The following is a 23,533-nucleotide window of genomic DNA, read 5'->3' as shown; positions in this document are numbered from 1 at the left end:
ACAAGCTCACATATAACCATTGTAGTTTTTAAAATGTACTTCCAGAATACTTTAAAGTTTATGGGATTGCACATAATAAGGAATAATTTCTCTTTGGGAAACTAAATTACTGAGTGAACCAAAGTCAGTGCCTTTCAAAGGCAGGAGATAAATAGAAGTCTAAACATTAAACTAGTGTATTTGCTGTAGGTTATAGACCAAAATCAGTTTTCTCTCTCTCTCTCTGCAAATGGCAAAGGAAAACCGCTAAAAGTAAAACTGAAATGACAAAACAAACAAGAAATAACAAAAGCACTTTCTTGTTCACATATTTATTTACTAGTCAAACTCTCACAGACTGGACTGATGCAGTGGTAGCTGACCTGAATTTCAGGGCCAGGCCCCTCCTGACAACCAGCCGATGACCTTATAGGGGAAACTGCTTACTTTTGGCTGGTGGTGGCCTTTTCTATCTGGTTTCCATGGAGACAGATCTGTGGAAATAATCTACAAGCAACTATTTTTAAAAGGCAGGATGGATGTTAAAATCCTTATCCTGCCTTCACTGATTTGACATCTGTTTTCATCAAAACTAAGATGGTAATCTTAAGACCAGCAAGCTGAGAACGAAATCAATGTGGTTCATTTCCATTGCTGGAAACCAAAATCGATCTCTGGGCGTATCAGATGACCAAAGTACTCACGTTACCTTTCCGTATGAGTCTTTATGTGTTATTGCTTAGGTAAGACCCACAGAGCCAAATTCAGCTTTGGATTTAACTCTATACTTAGGATGTGATTGCTTTGTTAAATAAATGCTTTGAAAATCAGCATAGAGCAACTTTAGAAAATTAAACATCTGTCTCCTAGAGAACAGACAGGCAGTTTGGTGGGAGCTCCTTCAGATGGTCATCTTAACGACCATAATTGTTGCCAACAGAACAAAAATATGTGGTTAGGAATAGCAATGTGCTGTCCTCAGATGAAAGTTATACTACTGACTGTCATCAGTGACACACGCTATTTTTTTTTCAACATGGTGATGGGTGAAAATAGAACCATCCATAACCTCTTATCTGAACCTCCTGGTTTCTAATAACAAAGGCGACAGATTAAATAGAATTTAGGGTAAAGCTGTGTTTCTCAAGTCGACTCACGTTTTCAGGGTTTATAAATTCTAAGAGAATTTAAGAAAATTCTAAGAAAATATAATCTTTATATTTATTTTGATGCTACTATGTGAATATTTTACTTTAGCATTTAGGGAAATCTCTTAAGTAGTAATATATCAAAATAGGGTTGTTATGATAGAAAAGATTTTAAGGGACTATCAAATGGAGCCCTATGGTCTGCCAGTGTGTTCTTGGAAAGACTAGAGAATGTCATTCTTTAGAAAGAATCCATATATTATGCAAGTTGGAGAAAACCTACTATAAACCATACATTTTGGATTTCATTTTTTTCTCGTGTTACTTTGTTCGGTACATGGTATAGTAAAAAGCAACAAAAATCAAGCTTTTAGACATGTGACATTGAAGGAGTCATTATCTTTTCTAGAATCAGTAACATTTTCTTCATCAATAAAATTTAGGCAGCTTATGGGACTATTGTGATAAAGAAAATAAAGTATGTGAAATGTTTATGAACTATGAGGTGCTGTACGACAGTAACACTAGTGGTGCTGGTGTTTGCTCCACTAGTAGTTGAGCAATAGTTGTTCTAAAAGATTCACAAACTGAGAAAGTATCCTTGTGTGTTCCATGATGTCTTTAAGTTCTGATTTCCTCACCTATAAAATAGTACCAGCTTTATGAGTTTGTTGTCGGGGAAAAAAGTGACATACTGCACATAGAGGAGTAATCATAGACACAGGCACATATAAATCATACGCATTAATATTGTATTCTTAGTATTATAGTTTATATATATATACATATATATAGTACTTACATCATCTGCAGTTAAACTATGCATGAGTCATCATTCTGTTTTCTTCCCTGAAAACTTTAAAAATGGGGTGCTGTCTATAGAGATAAGTTATTCCAATAAGATGCAACAGCTTTCTAATATTGCCCTGTGCATGACTCTTAAATTGACAGAATGTTAACCGACTCAAGCAAATTGTTATGAGGATTAATTCAAGACAGCAGGAGTAGTAAACAAATTCTAAGTTAACTAGAGGATTGAGTTAAATGAATACCAACGATTTTTAAGAGTATCTGAATTAGTAATCTGATACCGATAGCTGCCTCTGAAGGAATCTGGGGACCCACTGATGCTTCACATCCTCAAAAGTTTGCCATAGTATATGACGAGGTATGTGAGAGAAAGCTTACCACCTTTCTCTTTGACCGTTGGAATCCTGTGGGGCAGCAACGAGAGGGTCCTGGGCCAACGATGCCCTCTGGTGTTTAATTTAGGGAAGTAGCATCTTCTGATGAGTAATTTTAGGGAATTATCAAACCCCCAAAAGTTATCTCCAGGTACTTTGGCCATGCCTTCTCCACTCCGACTCATCTACTTGCTAGGAAAGCATGTACATGTCCCTCCCTTCCATTGTCTGGTTCTACTCTGAGTTAAATTCATTCCACTTTTGCGAATCTCTCATACACACATATATCATTTATATTCATTTTCCTTCTCATCTGTCTTCCACTATTTGCTCATCAGTGCTGGGAAATCTCTCTCTATCTCTCTCTCTTTTCTCGATTTCCCCTTTTCATTCCATGTGAAAGGACAACATTAATTATGACTATTTGCTGGGGAGAGGAGGCAGTAAACACATCTGTATCAAGGTAAATGAAAGCCATAATATTGACATAAAAAGAAATCAGTAGAGGTTCAATGCTGTGAACCTACAAAACCTTTCAAAGTACATTGAGAAGCTGCAGAATCTCCAATCTTACTTCTTCTGTAATTAAACCTGCTTTGGCTCAAGCAAACTCGAAGGATTAAATACAATTGAAGATTCATTTTAAAAACTTTTTTCAGTTGCATTGTTATTATTTTATATCATTACAGTGCTTCCTAATGGGTCCCATATTCTAGTGTGTTGGGGCTTATGAACAGTTTTTCTTTGCTATAAAATCAGCAGTTGTGAGCAAGCCCCTGTAGACCCTGTTCATTGCCCTACCATGGCCTTTTATCTAGCTCCCCGTTTCGTGAAACTTGAATAATACCAGGGGTGCCAAAAAAATGTACACAAGTGGATAATTTGGTCAATGTTGTTCAAGCAGTAGTTCGCCATAATCAGAGGTGTCTGGAAGCTGATGGTAACATTTTTGAGCACCTCTTTGAATTACAGAAGTCAAATGTGACTTGTATTCATCTTTTGTTATCAGTATAGATTGAGTATTACAATTTTAATAGTTTTTTTTTTCCTTTCTTAAAATGTGCGTACTCTTTTTGGCACCCTCTGAGATGGTCCTTGTATTGGTTAGGATATGGTTAAGTTATGCTGCACTAACAGATATACCCTGAAGTTTCTTGGCTTGACACAATAGAGGTTTATTTCTCACTGAACTCAAGTTGGACAGGTCAGGTGGCTGTCCTCCATCTGTGGCTCTGCCACCTGGAATCAGTGAACTCCAAGCTCCTGGCCCTGGGGGAGGGTAGTAATGGGGAAGCACACTGGATGGAATGGCCTCATTCTCGGAGTGACACACATCATCTTCATTGGCCACAAGTAGTCACATGGCATCAAACCAAAACTGTAAGAGGATAGAAAAATGGAGTGGGGGTGGGGTAGTAATTGTCTCTGCCACATTTCTCTTTCTTTTCATCTGAACATTGAACTACATTCTTGGGTGTTGTTTCTTTTTGTTTTGTTTTTTAATCTTGAGAGTGCCTACTACTACATTTTCCTTCCCACTTAGCCTTTTTTTTTTTTTCTTTTCCTCTTACCGGTTCCTTTCTTTCTCCTTCCAAATCCTCTCCATAATTTAAACAAATGAAATGTCATTCCACTGTGAGCCTCTTAATCATTTTGACCCTATCTCTTTTCTCTGTTATCCTTCTCCCAAACTTGACTTTATCCCTCTTTGACTTTTAGGGCCTTTGATTTCCTTGTATAAATTCAATCTGCAAAGTACTAACTACAAAATCAGTTTTGTGAAATCCCCATCTTTATTTAATCACCATATTTTGTAAGGTTCTGCCGTGACTTCCTACTACTTACTTATTAAATCTAACTCATCCTGACCTGGCTCTAACATATACTGATTAATTCTCTCCTTCTTCTTCATAACCTTGGTCCCTCCAGACTGATTTCTCTTCCGCTGTGTATTGACGTGCATTCATAGGCAAGCACCTGACTAGGTACTGATGCAGATATGTGCTTCCTGGTCTGAGGAATCTCATCCTTCAGGACAAGGGCCAGGGGAAGAGTGTTTAACATGGTACTGGCTTATGGGCACGACCCAAACTCCTAAACATCTGATAGAATGCAACCTTCCTGTCATCTGTTCTTTGCAAAAATCAATTTATATGTGCACTTGATATATCATTTAGTTGTTCTATGAAAAATAACAGCCATGACATGAAAAAAAAAGTGAGATAAAATAATCAGCCTTTTGAAAGACAGCACAGTAATATATTTTTTCTGGATTATAATGAAAAATTGTAGCAGCAAGTCATGCTATTTGGAGTACAATTTAAATTCTTATTTAGTCCTGTTGAGCGAACACTATTATACTGACCCTCAGTAAATGCTTCCCAGGAGTCACCTGTGCAGGGTGAACAATTTGCTTATAATGATTGTTTTCTCATTTTATGCAGCTTCCTCCAGCTTTGCACCACAATTTGAAAAGAAGGGTTATAGAGAGATTCAAGAAATCCCTCTTCAGCCAGCAGAGTAACCCTTGCAATTTGAAATCTGAAATTAAAAAGGTACAGTATTCTGCATGTAGGAATTCTTCTTTGGCTAACAAAAACATATCGTCAGAGTTAAATTTCATACCTCCTTTGCTTTGTACTTTAAGTTCTTGCCTCTACGAAAGGATATTATAATTGTTTGTCTTAGTCTATCCGGGCTGCTATAACAAAAATACCACACCCTGGGGGAGATTATAAGCAACAGAAATTTATTGCACACACTTCTGGAAGCTGGAAGTCCAAGATCAGGGCACCAGCAAGGCCAGGTTGGTGAGGAACCTCTTCCAGGTTGTACACTGCCTACTTCTCATTGTGTCCTTACATGAGGAACAAGGGGGTTCTCTCCGGCCTCTGTTATAAAAGCATGTGTGAAAAGAGAACTCATAAGGGTTCCATCCTTATGACCTGAGCACCTCCCAAAGTTCTCATCTCCTAAAACCATCACCGTGGGGATTAGGTTTCAACATAGGAATGTGGGGGGAGGATGTATCTTTGCTTCTAATTTCCTCACCTTTATTTCTGAAGCCATCATCCTCAGAAGACTAACAGAAAGTTCTTTCCATATTATTGCATGTTTTCCTAAGAATAAATGTTATTAAATATCATAAATATCATATGTATATAGTTTTAGAGAAATCTATCCCAATCTTTTATTAGAATAGTCTGCAACAAGCCCCTAAATTGAGCTTTGCCACTATGAATAAGTAACTTAATCACCTGAGGCCATTCTACCTATGAGGATGGAATGAACTATTTCTAAGGTCCTTTCTGTCTTTGAGGTTCTTCCATCTCCCAGACTTCAGATACTAGTAAATATTTCTATTCATACATGAAGAAACTAAATCACAAAGAGAGCAAATTAACGAGACAGAAAGAAAATTGGTTATCTCTGTTTAACACAACTTGGTGACAGGAAATCCCTTTGTACTGGTAAGCAGCCGTGTTAATATAGGCCTTGGAGGTGGTCACAGTCTCCCATTCTCCTGTCCCTGAAAGACCCAAGGCCCAACCAGTTTTGGCTCCACCTGGGTAAAGATGCTTGGTCCCACTCCAAGTTTATATAATTTTTAAAAGTTTCATCATATACTTAAACTTTGGCCCAGTCATGCTGCCCATGACCTTTTTTTTTTAAAGTTTCTTTTTCTTTTAATGTCTCCAATCTTAGGCATAAGCGTGTTCATTATTCAGGCATTATGATGGGTCCTTTGATGAGAAATGCAAACAGTACGTTTTTGCTTTGTTGCCTCACATCAGTGATCTCGGCACATACACAAATAGGAGATGGAAAACATAAAAAAACGAAAAGACAGAGCCGCAGGTAAACAAAACATAAACCGTACCTCATCAGAGCTTAGAGAACAAAATTCCTTTCATGGGTTGTATTGGCAGTTAAGGCCAAGAAACAAAGCTAGGGGAGATCAAAACAGAAGTGGAGGAGCCCTCAGATATTTATTTGGTGATATTTCTATATCGTATCTTGAATACCAATAAATACATTTTTAAAAGACTAAAGTACACTTCTCCCATGAAAAGAGTATATGTTGCTAGGTTTTTATACTCCCATTAAAATGATATTCAGAATAACCCAGCTTGTACACAAATTTGTTTTACCAGCAATCCTAGATTTGTGAGCTGACAGTGCCTGTAGCAAACTGTCTGACGCACAAAGGTGGCTGGGACGCTTCCCCTTTGCAGTAATTTTCCATCAGTGCCTGTTCTGAAAGCGAATCATTTTTTCTTTTATTACTTAGGTTTGTGTTTTTGCATCTCTTCCTTGCTGTTTTCCTTTTCTCTCCTGACAGAAAAGAGATTTCCTTTTGTTAAATTGTACCCCGCCCCGCAACCTTGTCTGCCTTCCTCTCTATGGTGCCGGCATCTCTCATTAAAGCTCCTACCTTCTGTTCTTGGTCTGGGGAAGTAAAAATAGGGGTGGGTGGGATGGTAGAGGGTGTTCAGGAAGCATGGGTGAGGGGCCCCAGAGGGGCATCGACTCATCCTTATTTTCAACTTGGTTGAGAGGCAGATTCGATTCTCCTGTGAAGAATGCCTTGATCCCCTTCTCTGGTAGCATAAGCTTGGGGTGGTTCCTACCATCTTGGTGTGTACCCTCCCAGTCAAGCAGGCAGGTCTCCCCTCCTAAGTGATAAAGAAATCTTCAGCCTGGGATATTAACATATTTTTTCTGTTCTTCACCATTGAACTGAGAAGCCAGTTCCTCTGTAAAACCTTCCTTCATTTTCCCTGTCCAGAATTCATCTTCCTTTTCCCTATGCTTCAATCACTTTGTCATGCATATTGTTGTATTTTAAATAGATTTTTATCTGCCTTACATTTCTGTTTTCCCCAAAGTCAGTGAGTATGTCTTACTCATCTTTGATTTCCAGTGTTTTGCACAGTGCATGGCACACGGTAGGTGCTTATCGTATAATATGTTCTATATCGGTTCTATTTTTTATTGCTATATAGACATATTCATATGTTTCTGTATGAAAATAGAAACGCTCCGGCCACCATCTAAACCTAAATGAGAAAAGCCTGTGGCCTCTGATTTTTTCCTCTTTGGTATAATCTCTTGTTGGTGACAATTTTTGTTAAGAAATGGATTTTTCGTTCCCTGTACAATCATAGAGGAGTGACCAATTAGCCTCCGCCTGTCACGGTCACCCACACGGAGGCCATGGAAGCAGTAAAGGGTGATGGCACATAAAATGTATTTGATTTCTACCTTCCCCTCTGAAACGTCTCCTGAAATCTAGGGACTCCGTGTTTAAAGGAGTCATTCTGGGATCACTGTGGTTTCTTATTAAAGGCCTAAGACCCAGCAGGATATAGAGAAGAGTCGGGGGAAAAAAAAAAGGAAAAGCTCTTTAAGCTCCTTATTTATAACTCACCTACGTAAGATGGTCTTCAGTTTGGTCTGCTCAACCTTGGCTAGAATTGCAGGAGGAAATAAAGCACCTCAGAAATTGTATAGCTGTCTTTGGGAACTGGGACTTCCAGCATGCGAGAAAGGAGAAACAGAAACAAGACAGAAGATATTAATTCAAATTGGAATTGGAAGTATCAGTATGAATGAATAGAAATTCATGATCAATCTTATCTTTTAAAAAAGGTACGTATTTTCTAATATTCTTACTAAAACTGCCTAGAAACTAAGCAGGCAGCAATAAGTTCCCTCAGCACCCATGGCTAAGGGATTACAGCCGACTGCTGCTATAGAACAGAACTGAATGAGGTTAGACTGGAATTCTTGACATACTGATCGCATCGCAAGGATACCACCAAAGAGGGCTGAGGGTCTGTCCAAAGGACTTGGGAGCCGACTTGAAAAGGCTCCCCCTGGCTGTCTGTTGGTTAATTAGAGCATCAATAATAATAACCACAATGGATTGAAAGTATTAACTAATGTTGAAATCTAAGAGTTCATGATAGTCAAAAGAAGAAATTCCTCATTCTTTACCTTTGGAGAATGCTGAGTAACCAAGTTATTATTTTGAAAATTGTTTAAAACAGGAAAGAATCAAACATTGATTCTACCTTTCACCTATGAATTCTATCTCAGGGTAACTAAATCAATGAGGGGAAAAATTCTCATTGTAGAAGTACTTCAGCTAACAAGTACCAAAGAAATAAAAAATATTGCCATTTTATAGCCCCTAATGAAATAATGGACTTAGACATGATCACCAATGGCTGCTAACGTCATGAAAGGAGGGGCAACCAGGTATTATATGCCTGCTGATGAAAGTGCACAGCACCATCTATGAAGTATACTTACTAAAAGCTTGAATGTGCATGTGATCCAGCCCCTACGTTAGAAATGGCCAAACTATAGTTCCTAAGCCAGTCTAACCTGCAGCCTGTTTTGTAAATAAAGTTTTATTGGAACACAGCCACCTGCATTCACATACATATTGTTTATGGTTGCTTTCGCCCCACAGGCACATTTGAGTAGCTGCAACAGCGACTATATGGCCTGCAAATCTGAAAGTGTTTACTATGTGACCCTTTACAGAAAAAGTTTGCCAATCTTTGCTCTAGATCTAGCCATCCATTTGTAGCAAATACAAGGGACAAAAGAACATGTTAAATGACAACATGGGGGATAATCAGCAAAATCCAGACTAGGGAACTTTACAGGAATAATTACCTTTTTTTTTTCTTTAATAAATAAATTGCAGGGAGAGGAGGGGTAGGAAACAGGAGGGGAGAGGAGAGGAGAGAGAAAAATATCAACCACTTCTCCATTTTAGGCCAAAATATCAACCCAGATTACATTTACATTCCAGGCCTAAGATTCTGCGTTTCTCCTCAGCTCCCAGAGCTGCCAGTGCTGCCATACTGCAGACCACATTTTGAGTGAGAAGGCCTAGACAAACTCAGTGACATTTTCAGTATGATGGGGTGGATTAGCCAGAACTGCTTCCTGTCAGCATGAGTCTTCCGGGCACTTCTCTTCAATTCTTAATCTACACGTCAGCTCAGATCAGCAGAGTCAAGTTTACCCAATTCCGCAGCTGGCAGTCTCTTTAACCCTTAACTCCAGGTTTCTGGATCTTTTCCAAGCAGCAGGTTGCTAGTCTCCTTGGACTTTAATTAATGGCTTTATACCTATCATAATCATGCCTTATATTTGCCTAGCCCTTGTCAGGGCCCCATGGAGGCTACATAAATCAGCAGTGCCCAGCACCAACCTGTTTGGGTGAAGTGGAGAAGCCCCTATATCAGGGCCCTCCTGCCCAGTGGGGTCAGGCCACCATTCACCTTCTGCCTGCACAACCACCTTCAGAGTCTGAGTGGAGGTGCTAAGAGGGTGAGCTCCTGGTTGTACATAATTAGCGTAGAACAGTGGTTTTCCAGCCTTCTTTTAGTTTTGGAATTCTTTGTTAGAAACACGCTCCTTGGTGGAAATGTAACCACCATAGCAGCAGGGCTACTTCTGGGAGAAGAGGGGTGAGGGTGGGCTTGTGCGTCCCTGGGGCTGGTGGTGGGCCGTGTATATGGAGGTGCACGTGCCTATGTGCGTGAGGGCTTAGGTACAGGAAAACAGTGAGGACAAACACTGACCATGTCTGTTAACAAAGTAGCCTATAAAAACCTAACACAAACTAATAGAAAGGAGCTGTAGGTTAGAATAGGGGGAAAATAAGGCAATATGTTATATCTTAATATGCTGTAATTCAGTCAATAGGACAAGGAAAATCAAGAGGAAAAAAGATGAGAGGACTGGTACGTGAAGTGTGATGGAACATGCTGAAAATGTTCTCACTTCTGGTACCTAATTTCATTTACGTTCCAAACATAAATGTGTCCTTTATAGAGTCCTACCTCAGTTGTTTATATTCCAAACAATCTGTGTACTTGTTCTACAGCAAAGTCAACCTTATTTTATGATACGGAAAAGAAGGTAGAGTTGGGGGAATTTAATGATTGTGTGTGTAGTTTTTCATTGTTTTCTTCCATTTAGGTGTTGACTGTATTCTCAGCTGACTGATGATGGGCTGAAATTGCTCAATACTTATTCCAAATCAGTGGTTTTGGGGGCAGTGGGGTGAGGCTGATAACAGTGATACAGTCTGTTCTCTTTCATATTCTTTAGTTCAGAAGTGTGTGAATCATTTGAATTTTAGAACTGTGGGTGTTTAGTCCGAGCAGGAGAGCCCCTTTATGTCAGTTCAGAAGGGTGGTTTCATACATTCTTCCAAGCAGAATGTACATGCCAAAGACAGGAGTACCCCTCTGAGCTGACTGTTCATGAGGGAGCAAGGGCCCACTGTTTGCTGGCCCAGGACTTGGAACCACCTCGTCGCCCAGCCAGCCGCAGGGGCCACTGCTTTGAAAGGTTCTGTGGGATCATCCATGTTTCCACCTACTGGCTGAACATTTCGTGTGCCGTCTGGTATGTCCGGAATTGGACTCACCACCTTCTTCTTCTTTCCTTTGTCTGCATCAACATCCCTGGGAACATCGCTTTTCCTTCTGCTCATTCTTTAAACTCCACAGAGTCACTTTCAACTGCTCCACTTTTGTTTCGTGTTTCCCATAAGTCATCAAAAGCTGAGGAGTCTTTGGAGCATTGGTAGTTTTGCTTGACCTTTGCAGCCCTGGGTTTTAGCCCTGATTCTGCTACTTACTAGCTATACTCTTTGAGCAAATTACTTTACTTCTCAGTGTCCTCCTATGGGAATAGTGCCTGCGTTAGCGAGTAGTTAAGAATATCACATGTGTCTAGAATGTAGTAAGTCTGAGGTCAGACAATTATGTTCACGAACTCATCCTAGAAAAAGTGCTACATACCTCATTGCTGAATGTCACTACAGTCACTTTTGAAGTACTCCCCTTGGGAAGCTATGCACCGATGCCAGGACCTAATCCACCCTTCAAAGCAATTCTGGAACTCTTTCTGGAATGGCCATCAGAGCTGTCGTCATATTACCCTTGATGTTCTGATGTCATCAGAATGTCTTCCTTTCAATATTTCCTTTATCTTTGGGTAAAGGAAGAAGTCATTGGGGGCCAGATCAGGTGAGTAGGGAGGTATTCCAATGCACCTGCTAAAAACTCCCTCAAAGACAGTGCCATGTGAGCTGGTGCATTGTCGTGATGCAAGAGCCATGAAATGTTGGCGAAAAGTTGAGGTTGTCTAAGTTTTTCACGCAGTCTTTTTAGAACTTCCAAATACTAAACTTGGTTAACTGTTTGTCCAGTTGGTACAAATTCATAATGAATAATCCCTCTGATATCAAAAAAGGTTAGCAACATTATTGCAACAAGTTTGCAAACTTAATTGTCTGACCTCATATACCTGAAAGTGGGATTGCTGGGCCATAGGGTAGCCATGTGTTGTCTAATTTTAATATGTACTACCAAACAGTTTTTTCAAGTGATTGAACAATGATGTGTTTTAATTTATGAACAGAGTATGTGATTCCAAGGTAACTACTGTTGCATATTCCAAATTGTACCATTTGTTTCTGGTTTATTAATTTATGAATTGACATTTTAAAAGTATGTTATATTAACACAGACACTAAAACTTGGCCAGCCCATGTGCTGGTTGGAATTAAAGGTGAAAGGAGGTTGAAAAATGTTTATAGTCTAAAATTCCATTTAAAAAATTCAGCTGCATAGAAGGGCATTAAACCGTTGGAGCTTCAATAAATTCTGTCATTTAGTGAATTACTCTTTCTTTTAGAGTGCTAGGAATTAATATTTGGAGATTAAAATTAATTAATAGTAATTCGGAAAAATACGAGTATATTAAGAAACTTGTTTGCCTTGGTCAAACAAGACATTGTTCAAAGCAGATACATGAAAAAGGCTGATGATTTGAGCTAAACATGTTGTTCTGTTGAATAATTGGATTTTATTCCTTCTATGCTTGATAAAAATAACATTTTGATGTCTCAGGCCCATGCTATTATTTTTCTATCCATTTTTATTTTGTTCTCATAAAGCTATAAAGTGGTTTTTTTTGTTGTTTTTGTGTTTTTTTTTCATGTGACCAGGGAATTCTCTAACTTGCTTTCATTGTAATTTGCCTGCCTCCAATTTATACATTATTTCGGAGGAAAGAAGATGTGTGTTTCTCTTTTTACAAGGGATTGAAAAGCACAGGGCACTAAATTTTCTTTGCAGAGACATAGGGAAATGGAAAAGCCCACACAGAGGTCTCAGGCCATTCTCTTCTGAGTGTAAAAGATGTGGTATTGCTTTCTCTATTCCAGTTATCTCAGGGATCTCCGGAACCGATCGAGCCCAACTTTTTCACAGCAGATTACCATTTATTACGTCATTCAGCAGGTGGAAACAGACTGTCCCCAAATGACCCAACAGGTAATGGTCTTCAACAGAGGGAATCTGGCTTTCCCAATGATATACTGTGTGGATCAACCACTGTCCTTAAAAGATGATCTTCAATTTAAAAGAAAAAATAGAGCTTATTTTGATTATCTGCAGTAGTGGTTGGAAAGGACATATGGTAGTAATCTAGAAATTCCCTGAGATTGATTTTACCCAGTTGTGGCAGCTTCCTTGATCATTTATTAATACCATAACCAAACAGCAGAATCTGTGTGGGTGGATCATATTTCCTTTTTCTTCTTCTTGCTTACCTGGTGAAGGGAACTCAAATGCCCCAAAGCACCCAGGGAGATAAAAAGCAGAAATGAAGATTTCTAAATGAATATTTAAAATAAAGAAAATGTGAAACTTACCTGAAGAATCCACATCTGACATATTTAAATTTTTTTTTGCATAAGTCTCACATGGGGATTATAGCAATACAGCATAGATGCAGATTTTCAAAACTTAGATTCAAATTTTGGCTCAACCACTTAGTAGCTGACCTTGGACAAATTATTTGACCTTTCTGAACTCCAGTTTTCTTACCTGTAAAATGGGGATAAAAATGTACCTTCATCACAGGGTTATAGTGAGAATCCGTGTAAACATATATAAAGTGCTTGGCCATTAGTAGGGCCTCAGCAAGATGAAACTTGTGATATTTGAACTCTCTGAAGAGGGTTTCAAGCTACTCTGAGAATTCCTAGATAATTTTTGAGTTCGTATAAACTATAGTTGCCATCTCCTCAGCCTAGAAAAGCACTCACTTCTGTTGTGTTTTGGTTATTGCCTAATTGAGGCAAATCATTTCATGTATTAATTATTAAACTTCCCCTACATCTTAGACTCCTGTGATAAAGCAGAATTTCATTTAAAACAGTTCCTGAGAAGTCCATAAAGTCAAGATAAACTGTTGTCTAAAGTAATTTGCTATTGAAAGCACCTCCCAGGGCAGGTAAGTCTATCTGCAGGCCAGAGTTCTTACAGTAGCAACTGATGATAGGAAGAGCTCTGGCTGAAGTCTCTCCGAGAGAGAGCTGACAGACTCTTCCAGGGCAGCTGAACACCCTACCCCAGAGTAGACCAGGTGTGTCCCTTGTCACAGCAGGCTGGGCAGAAATAGACAGCAAAGCCTGCAGGCACTTCTGGGGACACCTCTACTCTGGGCTTGAAATACAGATTCCCAGGACTCACATCCTCATGTCTCCCCTCAACCTTCAACACATTCTCTCTTTTCTCCCCAAAGTGGCAGGGGCACTCCTGGGCCTCCATATAAGTCAGTATTGATTGATTTGAGTGGAAGCTGGTTACTTACTATTGCTTTGGGTGGGGTCGCGGTGAGTTAAGGTGCTGGTATATCACTCTCAGAACAAACCTCAAAAGAAGTGCTATCTTCTGGCATTAAATGTATGTATTTCCTCTCAGCAGCCATAGGAGAGGGTCATGTCTTTGTTGTCTTTCACTGTCTATTTCTGCCTCCCTCTAAAAATTTATGTCCTTTTTAGCACATATCTACTCTTTGCCTTGTGGATTAGAGAGACGTTTCTTAATCAGAAAACTCATCTATCTGGTAGTTTGTTTGGAATCACTCCTCACCTAACACACACACACACACACAAACTTAATGGGATAACTTACACCATAAGCAATGCCTAAATCTTTGTGTATTATTTTGTGGTTGCCACCCAAATGCAGCCAGTTATTAAAGGAAGAGAGGCAAAGCATTTGAATGTTGAAAGCCAAGGTAATTTGGAATGTGCTTATGTCATCCTCATCATTAAGAAATTGACCTGTTTTTGCTGCACTTGAGTCATAATTGCCAATAAAATCTAACTAAGAAAATGTGAACCAAATGTCAGACTTTCCATAATTTATTTCAGGCCTACCCACCAGTTTTGATTTGGAGGAGGGAATAACATATGAGCAGATGCAGGTGAGGTTTTTGCAGTCCCTCTAAATGATTTTCTTTTGTTGCTTTCAATTCAATACTAACCTGACTTTTTTCCACTTTAGACTGTGATTGAAGAAGTCCTAGAGGAAAGTGGTTATTACAATTTTACTTCTAACAGGTGAGCTCTAGAGTTTGCTTTCAAATTTGAAAAATCAATTGAGGTCATCGGATGTTATACTTGATTCCAGCAGGGTTATTTTCAACTTTTACTTTAAACATTTTTGTAAAATATCTTTGCTTAGACTAGATACTACCCTAGAATATATGTTGCTCGTGTTTTGTATGAATGTTGTATTCTCTTTTGAAAAAGAAAGGGTGGTTGATTAGTTGTAATTTACTCCCATAGGAAAAAAAAATGGACATAATGAGATGGAAAAACATTTCTAGATTGTTTTTTTAAATTAAGTATTTTTTTGGTCCCTGATAGAAGGGCTGTGAAAACAGGTTTCTATCACTGAAATCTACCCATTGTTTGTATGAAGTGCAAGGAGGAAAATGCAACTAAATAAAGAATGAATCACTTCCAGTGAATTTAAGATATGTTTGTGAGAGAGGGATTTGTTGGTATGTGTTGCCATTTGATTACCCTAATTAAGAAAAATGTTTACAGGGGCTGTATATTATCTTCTCATGTAACCATTATTAGTATTTTAAAAAAACTTCTACTTTATCAATTTCGTCTAGTTTTGGATTCCTGAAATTTTACTCGTGGGCATGGTGTCAGGCATAGAGACCCGAGTACAATTAATTTATTTGAGTGGCAATTCCAGGAAGCACTGGTAGAGGAGTGAAGAAATAATAAAGGTTTCGTTTTCAAGCAATTTACCATTGTGGGTGACTGGAGCTGGGTCCCAGCAGGGGAAATCTGAGATCCAGTGTAGAATAGGCACCTCTCTTATTCCCCTCTGGGGTATTTATCCTCCAATTTCCATCAGTCATTGCTTGCGGCATTTCCCTCGAGGGATGTTAGTTCCTTGGCATTTTGGCCTTCTGTAGGGTACACAGAACAGATTCTAGAGGCCAGAGAAATCTCAGGGAAAGAAATGCAGGTGCTGGCAGTTGGAAATCAGGCTAGCATGCTTTGAAGTGGTACGGATGAGGGGATATGGGCACGGACAGGTCTACTACACAAGAGTTGTCCCTTGGCTGTTCCAAGGAGCCCACTTTTCCAAGGAGCCATATGGAATGTATATTGCTCACAAGCAACCACATTCTATATACACGTTCTACATGGCTGAAAGTTGCTGTAAGAGGCACAGTCCCGTGGAGTTTGTTCTCCCACTATGGCTTTTTATGCCTGGAAGGAACTGCCTTCCTGTCTAGCCAGTGAAGCTATCTTGTGACCATGATTTAAATTATTCAATAAGTCCTCCCCAAAGATAACTATTGGCCACGGTAAGAGAAAGAGGTTTCAAGAACATTCTGTTATGGTCATTATACAGAAATTAGATTCTTTTCTGAGGTTAGTTCAGTCTTCAACATTTTTTTCTTCCTTCTGTTTCAATGAGTTGTTCTTATGAATCACACATAAGATTATTTAACTGCTTGCTCTTTCAGTTTGACAATCTATTTCCAAAATACCACCTTTGTAAATTTAGTTCTGTTATGATTTGTAACTGCAGAGAAATGATGAGTAATTCTCATTTTCCAAAAGTATATTGTTAATAGAAATCACCATCTCCATAATTACTCTCCTCCCACCATTCCTGGAAAGATTTAAAATTTTCATTTTCTACTCATGGAATGAGAATGTCCAACCTTCCATGGATAGTATAAATGTCTCTGTTATTGACTCTCAGCATCTTATTATTTCAAGTGCCCTTGGCTTAAGTGGAGGCAAAAGTCATGCTTGTCATTTTTTAATCCACATTATCTCAGAGACTCAAGATCATGGGCAACGAATGTCTTCTTATTTTTGCATAAATTCAACTAAATATCTGTTTAAAAAACAAAACAGGTGTGTAAGGAACTTAGGAAACTTTCAAGAACTGTTTTTCCTTTTTGAAAAACAATTTCAGTCTTATTTTGAGATTTATGGTTATCCTTTTTCAGTTCTACTGTCAAGTTATTTTTTTTTTTTAAATCATTACTTCTAAAAAACACACTACTTCTACTTTCAAAGACATATTCCTGTATTAAAAGACATTGCAAGGTCTCTTATTATGAAAAACACATAATAAGATGCCTAATAACAAAGGCAAAAAACTATTCATAGTTTTATTCAGAATTGTGAATAGACTAGGAAGACTTGATTCAAATGATCAAGTTCAAGCAACATAGGATGGATATGACATTTATTTTCTTAAAATGCTCCAAATTAAAATGAATCACCCACTTAAAAATACATGGAGCCATAGCACTCCTTTTCCCACTTCTAACAGCAATGATAGAATATATCTTGGGAGAAAGACTCTTCATAATCTACGGGTAAAACTAACGCTTGGTTTTGCTTAAAGCCATCACTTGTTAATTGATGTTCCAAATTAATCCCCAAGAAATAAGTAATGCTCTACTCAGAAGCACCTCCTACTTCACAAGCTGGAAACACACATAATTTCGAATACTAATCAGATCACCTGTGACAGTTTTGATTTTTTTCATCATCACAGGATAAAGGATGTTAAATATCACAGAACATGTAAAGGTGTTTGGAATCAGTAGATTGTATTTTCCCAAATAGTTTCCATAGAATAGCCAATGATGTTAATAAATGTTAAATGATGTAAATATACAGAGGGTGCCAAAAAAGTGAATACACATTTTTAAGGAAGGCAAAGCTGTGTTAAAATTGTATTATCGGTATATACTCAATATATACCAATAACAAAAGATGACTACAAGTCATGTGTGTACATTTTTTGGCAGCTCCAGTATTTAGGAAACTCTGAACATGGAATTTTGTATTTTTGGAGAATGTTGACATACATTCCCATATTAAAGACTCTGAGATGGATTGTAGGAAAGAAATCTGTTGATTCTATTTACCCCAGTGATTCCTCAGCTGTTACTTTTTTTTTAATTGGAGGCATAACGAATTGGGATTTTATTTTGCATATCTTGTTTTTTAAAAAAAGCATTAGGTGATATATACAAATAATTTGGGGGGATGTCAAATTTGTTATAACATTAGAATAGGAAGGAAAATTACTTAGAGGACATTTAAATAATCCAAATGAATATGAATATATAAACAGTGTAATGTAGTAGGATTATAAAAGGATAGACCAGTGTAGAAGATGTGGAGGAATAACTGACTGAATTTGATATCATCGAAAGATAAATTATGTTGTTTGAAAAGAAAATAAAAATGGCTTCTTCTCCCCTCTAAATGAGTGGACACAGACTCAACAAGATCAACATGGTTCCTCTTGAGAACCAGTGGGAAAGCAAAGGGAAAGAGTCTTAGCCACACAGTTATTAATTTCTCACTTCTTTAGATACTGTGTTTCCCCTAAAATAAGACCTAGCCAGATCATCAGCTCTAATGCGTCTTTTTTGCTCAGCTATTACTTGGAACACAAGTTGAGAAAAGCTGCCCTAACAATATGGTTAACAATGGGAGACATTGTTTTAACTCCTCTGCTAATATCTACCAAGATCTGCTAATGTTCTCATTATCATTATCATCATCAGCGTAAAATATTATTAAGTGATCTTGATTAATCACCATGGATGAAGAATGACATACATAATTCCTGCATTACTCAAGTTTACAATTTAAGACTGCCAGTTCAAACCCATGCATATGTCTACAAAGCATCCAGACAACAACTAGAGCATTAAGCCAAAATATGGCATATTTTCAGCTTAGATTATAGAGTTTATATTTAGTTAGGGATAGAAAGATGCCATTTTCAAACAGAAAGTCTCAGGATAAAGCCATTATCTAGCTACTGGCAATCTTTGGGGATAACTAGAACTGTTTAAATAATGGGGAGACTGCTTGGGAAGTTGGTAGGAAGAACGTCTCAGGCACAATATGCTACAATAGTTAAAGAAAATGGTAACAGAAACAGAAACAGCAGCAAGGAGCCCTAATCAAACAGGGGATTCCTGATTTCTGGGCTTGTGGGAAGAGGAGGTGGCATGAGTTGAGAGGAAGAAAGCAGGGTAAAGAAAACGAAACAAGGTTAACACAGACTTGGCCAGCTCTATTCTTAGTCATTTTTAAGGTTGTATGATTAATCATATTTTACACACATAAACATTCAGCTGTACCAGAAGGATATAGCCTAGCATGCCTTAATTTTCTCATTGTTGTTTGTGGAAGTGAATAGTGTCCTGTAAGAATCCTGTGAGTGAATAGAGGATGACAAGCATATCATCCTTATATACTTAGGAGTCCACATTAATATTTTATTTTGTACTAATGAAATATGTGTTGATAAATAATGATATACAAGATAAAAATGAATCAACATTGAATCAACTAGAGTTGATTTCCCCCCAATTAACTGATGAACATGTAAAAATAGATATGTAATGTGCATAGATAGACATTTAAATGTACAAGCTACTTCGAATGGGTGTTAATTTTTCTACTGTGAAGGGTTATCAGTTCCTATTGAATTCACCGTTTGATAAAGACATTGTTAACACTGAACTTTAGCAGAAGGTAGCTTTCTAAAAATGTTCCTATTCCCTTATATTTAGAATCACCTTTTTATTCATTGTAATTTATTTACTTAAACACCTGAGCTACTACTGCTTTTAAAATTGAATGTGTGAACAAAAAGATTTGTGACTATAGAGGACTCTTTCCACTTCTAAATCTCCTAGGTATCACTCCTATCCATGGGCGACCAAGAATCACCCAACCAAAAGATGAAAATGCGACATTTTAATGAATGGACTTGGTTTTCCCAGTGAAGTTCAAGTTCTGGACTTCAGCCGTTACAGCAAGATGCCCAAAGATTGGGTGTTGTTACAAGAATGTGGACGAGAACAGACCAAGATGCCATGGTGCCTGCAGGACCTCTTTCTGGAGGTCCGGTGCTAGGCCATATGACACGTGCAGTGCTTGGAGGCTCCATTCCTACGACACATTATACACAGGATGTGAGGGCCCTCATTGTGCTCCTGGGAGAAAATACCACAAAATTCATCTGTGGGAAAAAACACACTCTTCACAGAACTTCCCTCCAAGTAAAAAAAAAAAAAAAAAAAAAAAATGTCGTAGTTTTCAAAGGAATATTTTACACTTAGGGTTGCTGAATCTATGTTCAAAGGCATCTAGCCTTCCATGTATAAAAAACAGTTTTACACAAAGAAAATTAATAGGACTCAGAATAATAATATATTGGTGATTCACTGTTATCTTCCAATTTTTTATATCTTAAAAGATATTCAAAATATATAATTGAATGTTTTTTTGTTTGTTTTAAAGAAAGGATTGGTTCTCTCTTAACCACTTGGGTGCTAGTGGTCTTGAACCCTGATACTGTGTAGACAGTATTTGTAACCTTGCACAGCGTCTGGGAATAACTGTCAAAATGTCAGATTTAAGTTACAGTAATAGAATATATTCATTTACAGTGTGTGTATATGTTCATATATATGGGAGAGGGGAAGGTTTTGATTTGGCTAATGCTTTGCTGCTGATCCAACTTATAGTATTTTTAGAGCACTTTGAGTCTATGAAAGAGATTCAGTATCCCTTGTTCTAAGACCCTCCTTACTAAAATTACCTACATTGTTTTAAACTTTTTGTTGTTTGTGAATTTGAAATGAAAATAAGTTATATAATAAACTGTAAGTTCCTTCTTTATTCATTGAGACATCCCTAAAAGAAGAGAAATCAGAATGCCAAACAGTGTCTCATCCTTATGTAGGGAGAATTGATGATGAAAATTTTCTAGATTTTTATTGGGCTAAAAAATCTCTACAACTGGCTTCTTATAACTGGTGGCATGTCAAGAAATGCCCTCATTGCCAAATCAGACTTCACTTCTAATTACTTAAAGAGCATTTTAATGCTATATAATTAGTAATCTGAAAGCTGAAATTATGCTTCTTATTTACTTCTCACTGAATTCTGTTATTTTTATTTACATTGATATATTTTTAGCGTGACGGAATAGAGCTTAGTTCAATATATATTTACAGTGGTTGAAACCCAATAACCTTTTGTATAGTACAGGAAAAAATTTTAATGTGAATCCAGACTGTTTTTACATTTAGTATGTTTAACATTTAAATGATACACAAATTCCCTTGAATACCTTTGAAAATTGCCAATGAATCTTTGCCTTTAAGCCAAATTAATAATAAAAAATATACTATAATTTAAAATAATATATGCAAGTACAGTGATGAAAATTTTAGTTTCAGCTTTCAAACCAATTCCATCCATATGTGAAATTTACATGTGAAATCAAAATTTATGATTTTGTTAATTTAAACTAGGCAAAATTTTATTCCTATTTCAATTTAATTTGAACCTGAACTATATTACTTTTTATATCTTTCCATGTATGGAATGAGCACATTTCTCATTGTGTAGGAGACACAGGCCTAGAGGGGCACAAATTTTAATTGTAGTAGAAGCCAGTATTTAGAAATAAACCAAGCTGTGGGGTGAAAGTCTGAAGAATAAAGTTCTTTTCCAAATGATGATATAGAGTAGAATAGTATTCAGAGGTCACACCTTGGTTGGAAAAGAGAAATTATTTGTTTGAAAGTGTTCTTAAATGCATACAGTCTATTGATCTTACTGATGAGAACTGGAGCAAAAGATGTCTAACTAAATCTTAAGGCCATACAAATGGCATTTGTTATGCTAGAAACCAGTGAGAATTAACAAAAATAAGCAAATACGCATCCTTTTGAAAGGCAGCTTTAGACCCATCAACTCTACCGTCAAGAGATGCATTCTCTTGCCAAAATAATGAATATGTGCTATTTGAATCTCACCTCCCCCCCACACACACACACACATGCTGAAACTACCAGTTACTGAATCAACATTCTCCCAGTGCAAGACCAAGCCTTTAAAAGAAAGTTAAGTACTGATAAGGGAATCATTTTGTGCACAGAGGCACATCCAATTGTGAAGTCAACTTATCAAAAGCCCTCACTTTCTTTCAAACAAGTCCCCTCCCCCTTACAATAAAACAAGAATGGTCATTTTCTTTTAGCTATCTCAACTGTGTTCTAGTGCAAAGAAGTTGTTACTTGCATTTAATAGACCTCATATTCTTTTCTTGGTTGCATTTAAAATTTTTCTCTTTCTTTTGTATGATTTTTAATTATTTGTTGTATAATGAAATCCCTGTGAACTCATTTTATTCTCAGTCACTGAATATTAGTATGGGACAGAATATGAATCAGTCTTTTCAGATGACTTTTGTTTTACAGATACTTCGGTTGATTATGTTGTGATCCACCAGCCCTATCTGAATATGTGCATTTGAAACCTTAGTTTGCGTTTTAAAAGCAAAATGTTCCATGCTCAGGGAAGTGACTGCAGCAGGCCTGTGTGCTGACTGGTTGTTAAAATGTCTTTGTCCAGATGTGTGACATTTAATTAGAGATCTTTAGGGGATAGTAATATGGACACAGACCCAGAGCTCATGGATGAATTTCAGAAACCTCCTAGCGAAATGCTACTTGAGTTTAACACGGATATTTGTACGGCACTGGGCAGCATGCACAGTCCATTTGGGCATTCTAAAGCAGAATTAATTAACAAACACTGTTATAAAGTTTACCCTAACAATGGAACTGATTCGGGGTTAAGGTCTTCCTAGAGGTTCCATCTATCAGTTAATAAATGCTATGAATTTGGATGTTCAAAAACAGACATGGGACTGGTTGATTATGTGCAATTACAGCAATACCATCGGTTAATCACCACTCATATTTAAGATGTGTGAAAGCAACAATATCATTTAGTCAATTCTATCAGTATTAATATGCATAGAATCCACATCATTCTTTTTGATCTGCTGAATTGCAAAATATATTTATTGCTATTTTTCTGTACATAGTAAATATGCTGAATTCCTTTCGAAATAGCTTCAACTTCTATCTGAAGGCAGAAAAACCTTCTTTATAAGCCACTTTTATTGTTTACCTTTTACTTTTTAAATGTGTATTCACGAGCTCAGAAACCAACAGGAGAGGCAATGAAAAGGAACCAAAGTGGAAACAGCTTCTCAGCACCCTGAAGATGCAGACACGAAGGCCTCCTAAGCAAGGAATCCTCAATACTTGACTCTGGGTGAAATTCTATGTAAATATGCAGTTCTCCATGTTCAAAAACTAAATGTGATAATAAGTGTATTTTATATCTCTTTATGATATCTTTCAGATTGCATCCATTGATGGAAATTGGTGTCGTTTTGGAGACATTTTTTCACTTCAAGTGTGCTAACAGTATGCTCATCCTTGAATGCTGTTTTTTATATAGATAGGAAGACTCAAATGTCTCAGGGAAACAACTTTGTTATAAAGAAATTCTTATGTGTGTCATTACAGTTAAATTGCACATTGTAAATACAAGTGTTAGGGTTGATTATATTCTGGCTAGGATGTTGTTTTGAGATTTGCAAGAGGGACAGGAAAGATTTTATGACTTTGACGGGATGACTGATGGATATTGTAAATTTACACACTCTCTGGGTCCGTGGGCAGTAGTGTTTTTAAAAATGAAGAGCACACACCCTAAAATCAGAGCAGCATTCTTGGTATGTGAGGTATGCTAGATTTATTTTTACCACATATATGCAGCAGTTAACTAATTATATACAAAAAATTAAATATGTTTTTTTTTATTATAATTAAAATTCTATTCTCAATTGAAAACTAAAAATTATTCCTCTAAACACGACAAGCTGCCTTTTTCCCGTTTGGTACCATAAAGCTCTGCACTATACCCAGAAAATG

The 23,533-nt window shown here is 37.4% G+C and overlaps 1 protein-coding gene across 11 annotated transcripts in view; it reads left to right on the top strand.

Moving 5' to 3' along the window:
• The window catches only part of NEK10 (NIMA related kinase 10), a 181,899-nt gene extending 160,965 nt beyond the window's left edge, over window positions 1-20,934 (top strand). For all 11 annotated transcript variants that reach the window (XM_081071835.1, XM_081071836.1, XM_081071832.1 and 8 more), the window contains 5 exons: window positions 4,756-4,866; window positions 12,579-12,687; window positions 14,577-14,629; window positions 14,710-14,765; window positions 19,427-20,934. In XM_081071835.1, coding sequence (XP_080927961.1) covers window positions 4,756-4,866; window positions 12,579-12,687; window positions 14,577-14,629; window positions 14,710-14,765; window positions 19,427-19,475 — 378 coding nt within the window. In that variant the 3' untranslated portion in view covers window positions 19,476-20,934. The remainder of the gene's footprint in view (window positions 1-4,755; window positions 4,867-12,578; window positions 12,688-14,576; window positions 14,630-14,709; window positions 14,766-19,426) is intronic.
• The last annotated feature ends 2,599 nt before the right edge of the window (window positions 20,935-23,533 follow it).

The sequence above is a fragment of the Rhinolophus hipposideros genome, assembly GCF_964194185.1.
Source record: "Rhinolophus hipposideros genome assembly, chromosome: 14".
Lineage (NCBI taxonomy): Eukaryota > Metazoa > Chordata > Mammalia > Chiroptera > Rhinolophidae > Rhinolophus > Rhinolophus hipposideros.
The sequence above is the reverse complement of the archived record's forward strand: the minus strand, read 5'-3'. Positions and strand labels throughout refer to the sequence as shown.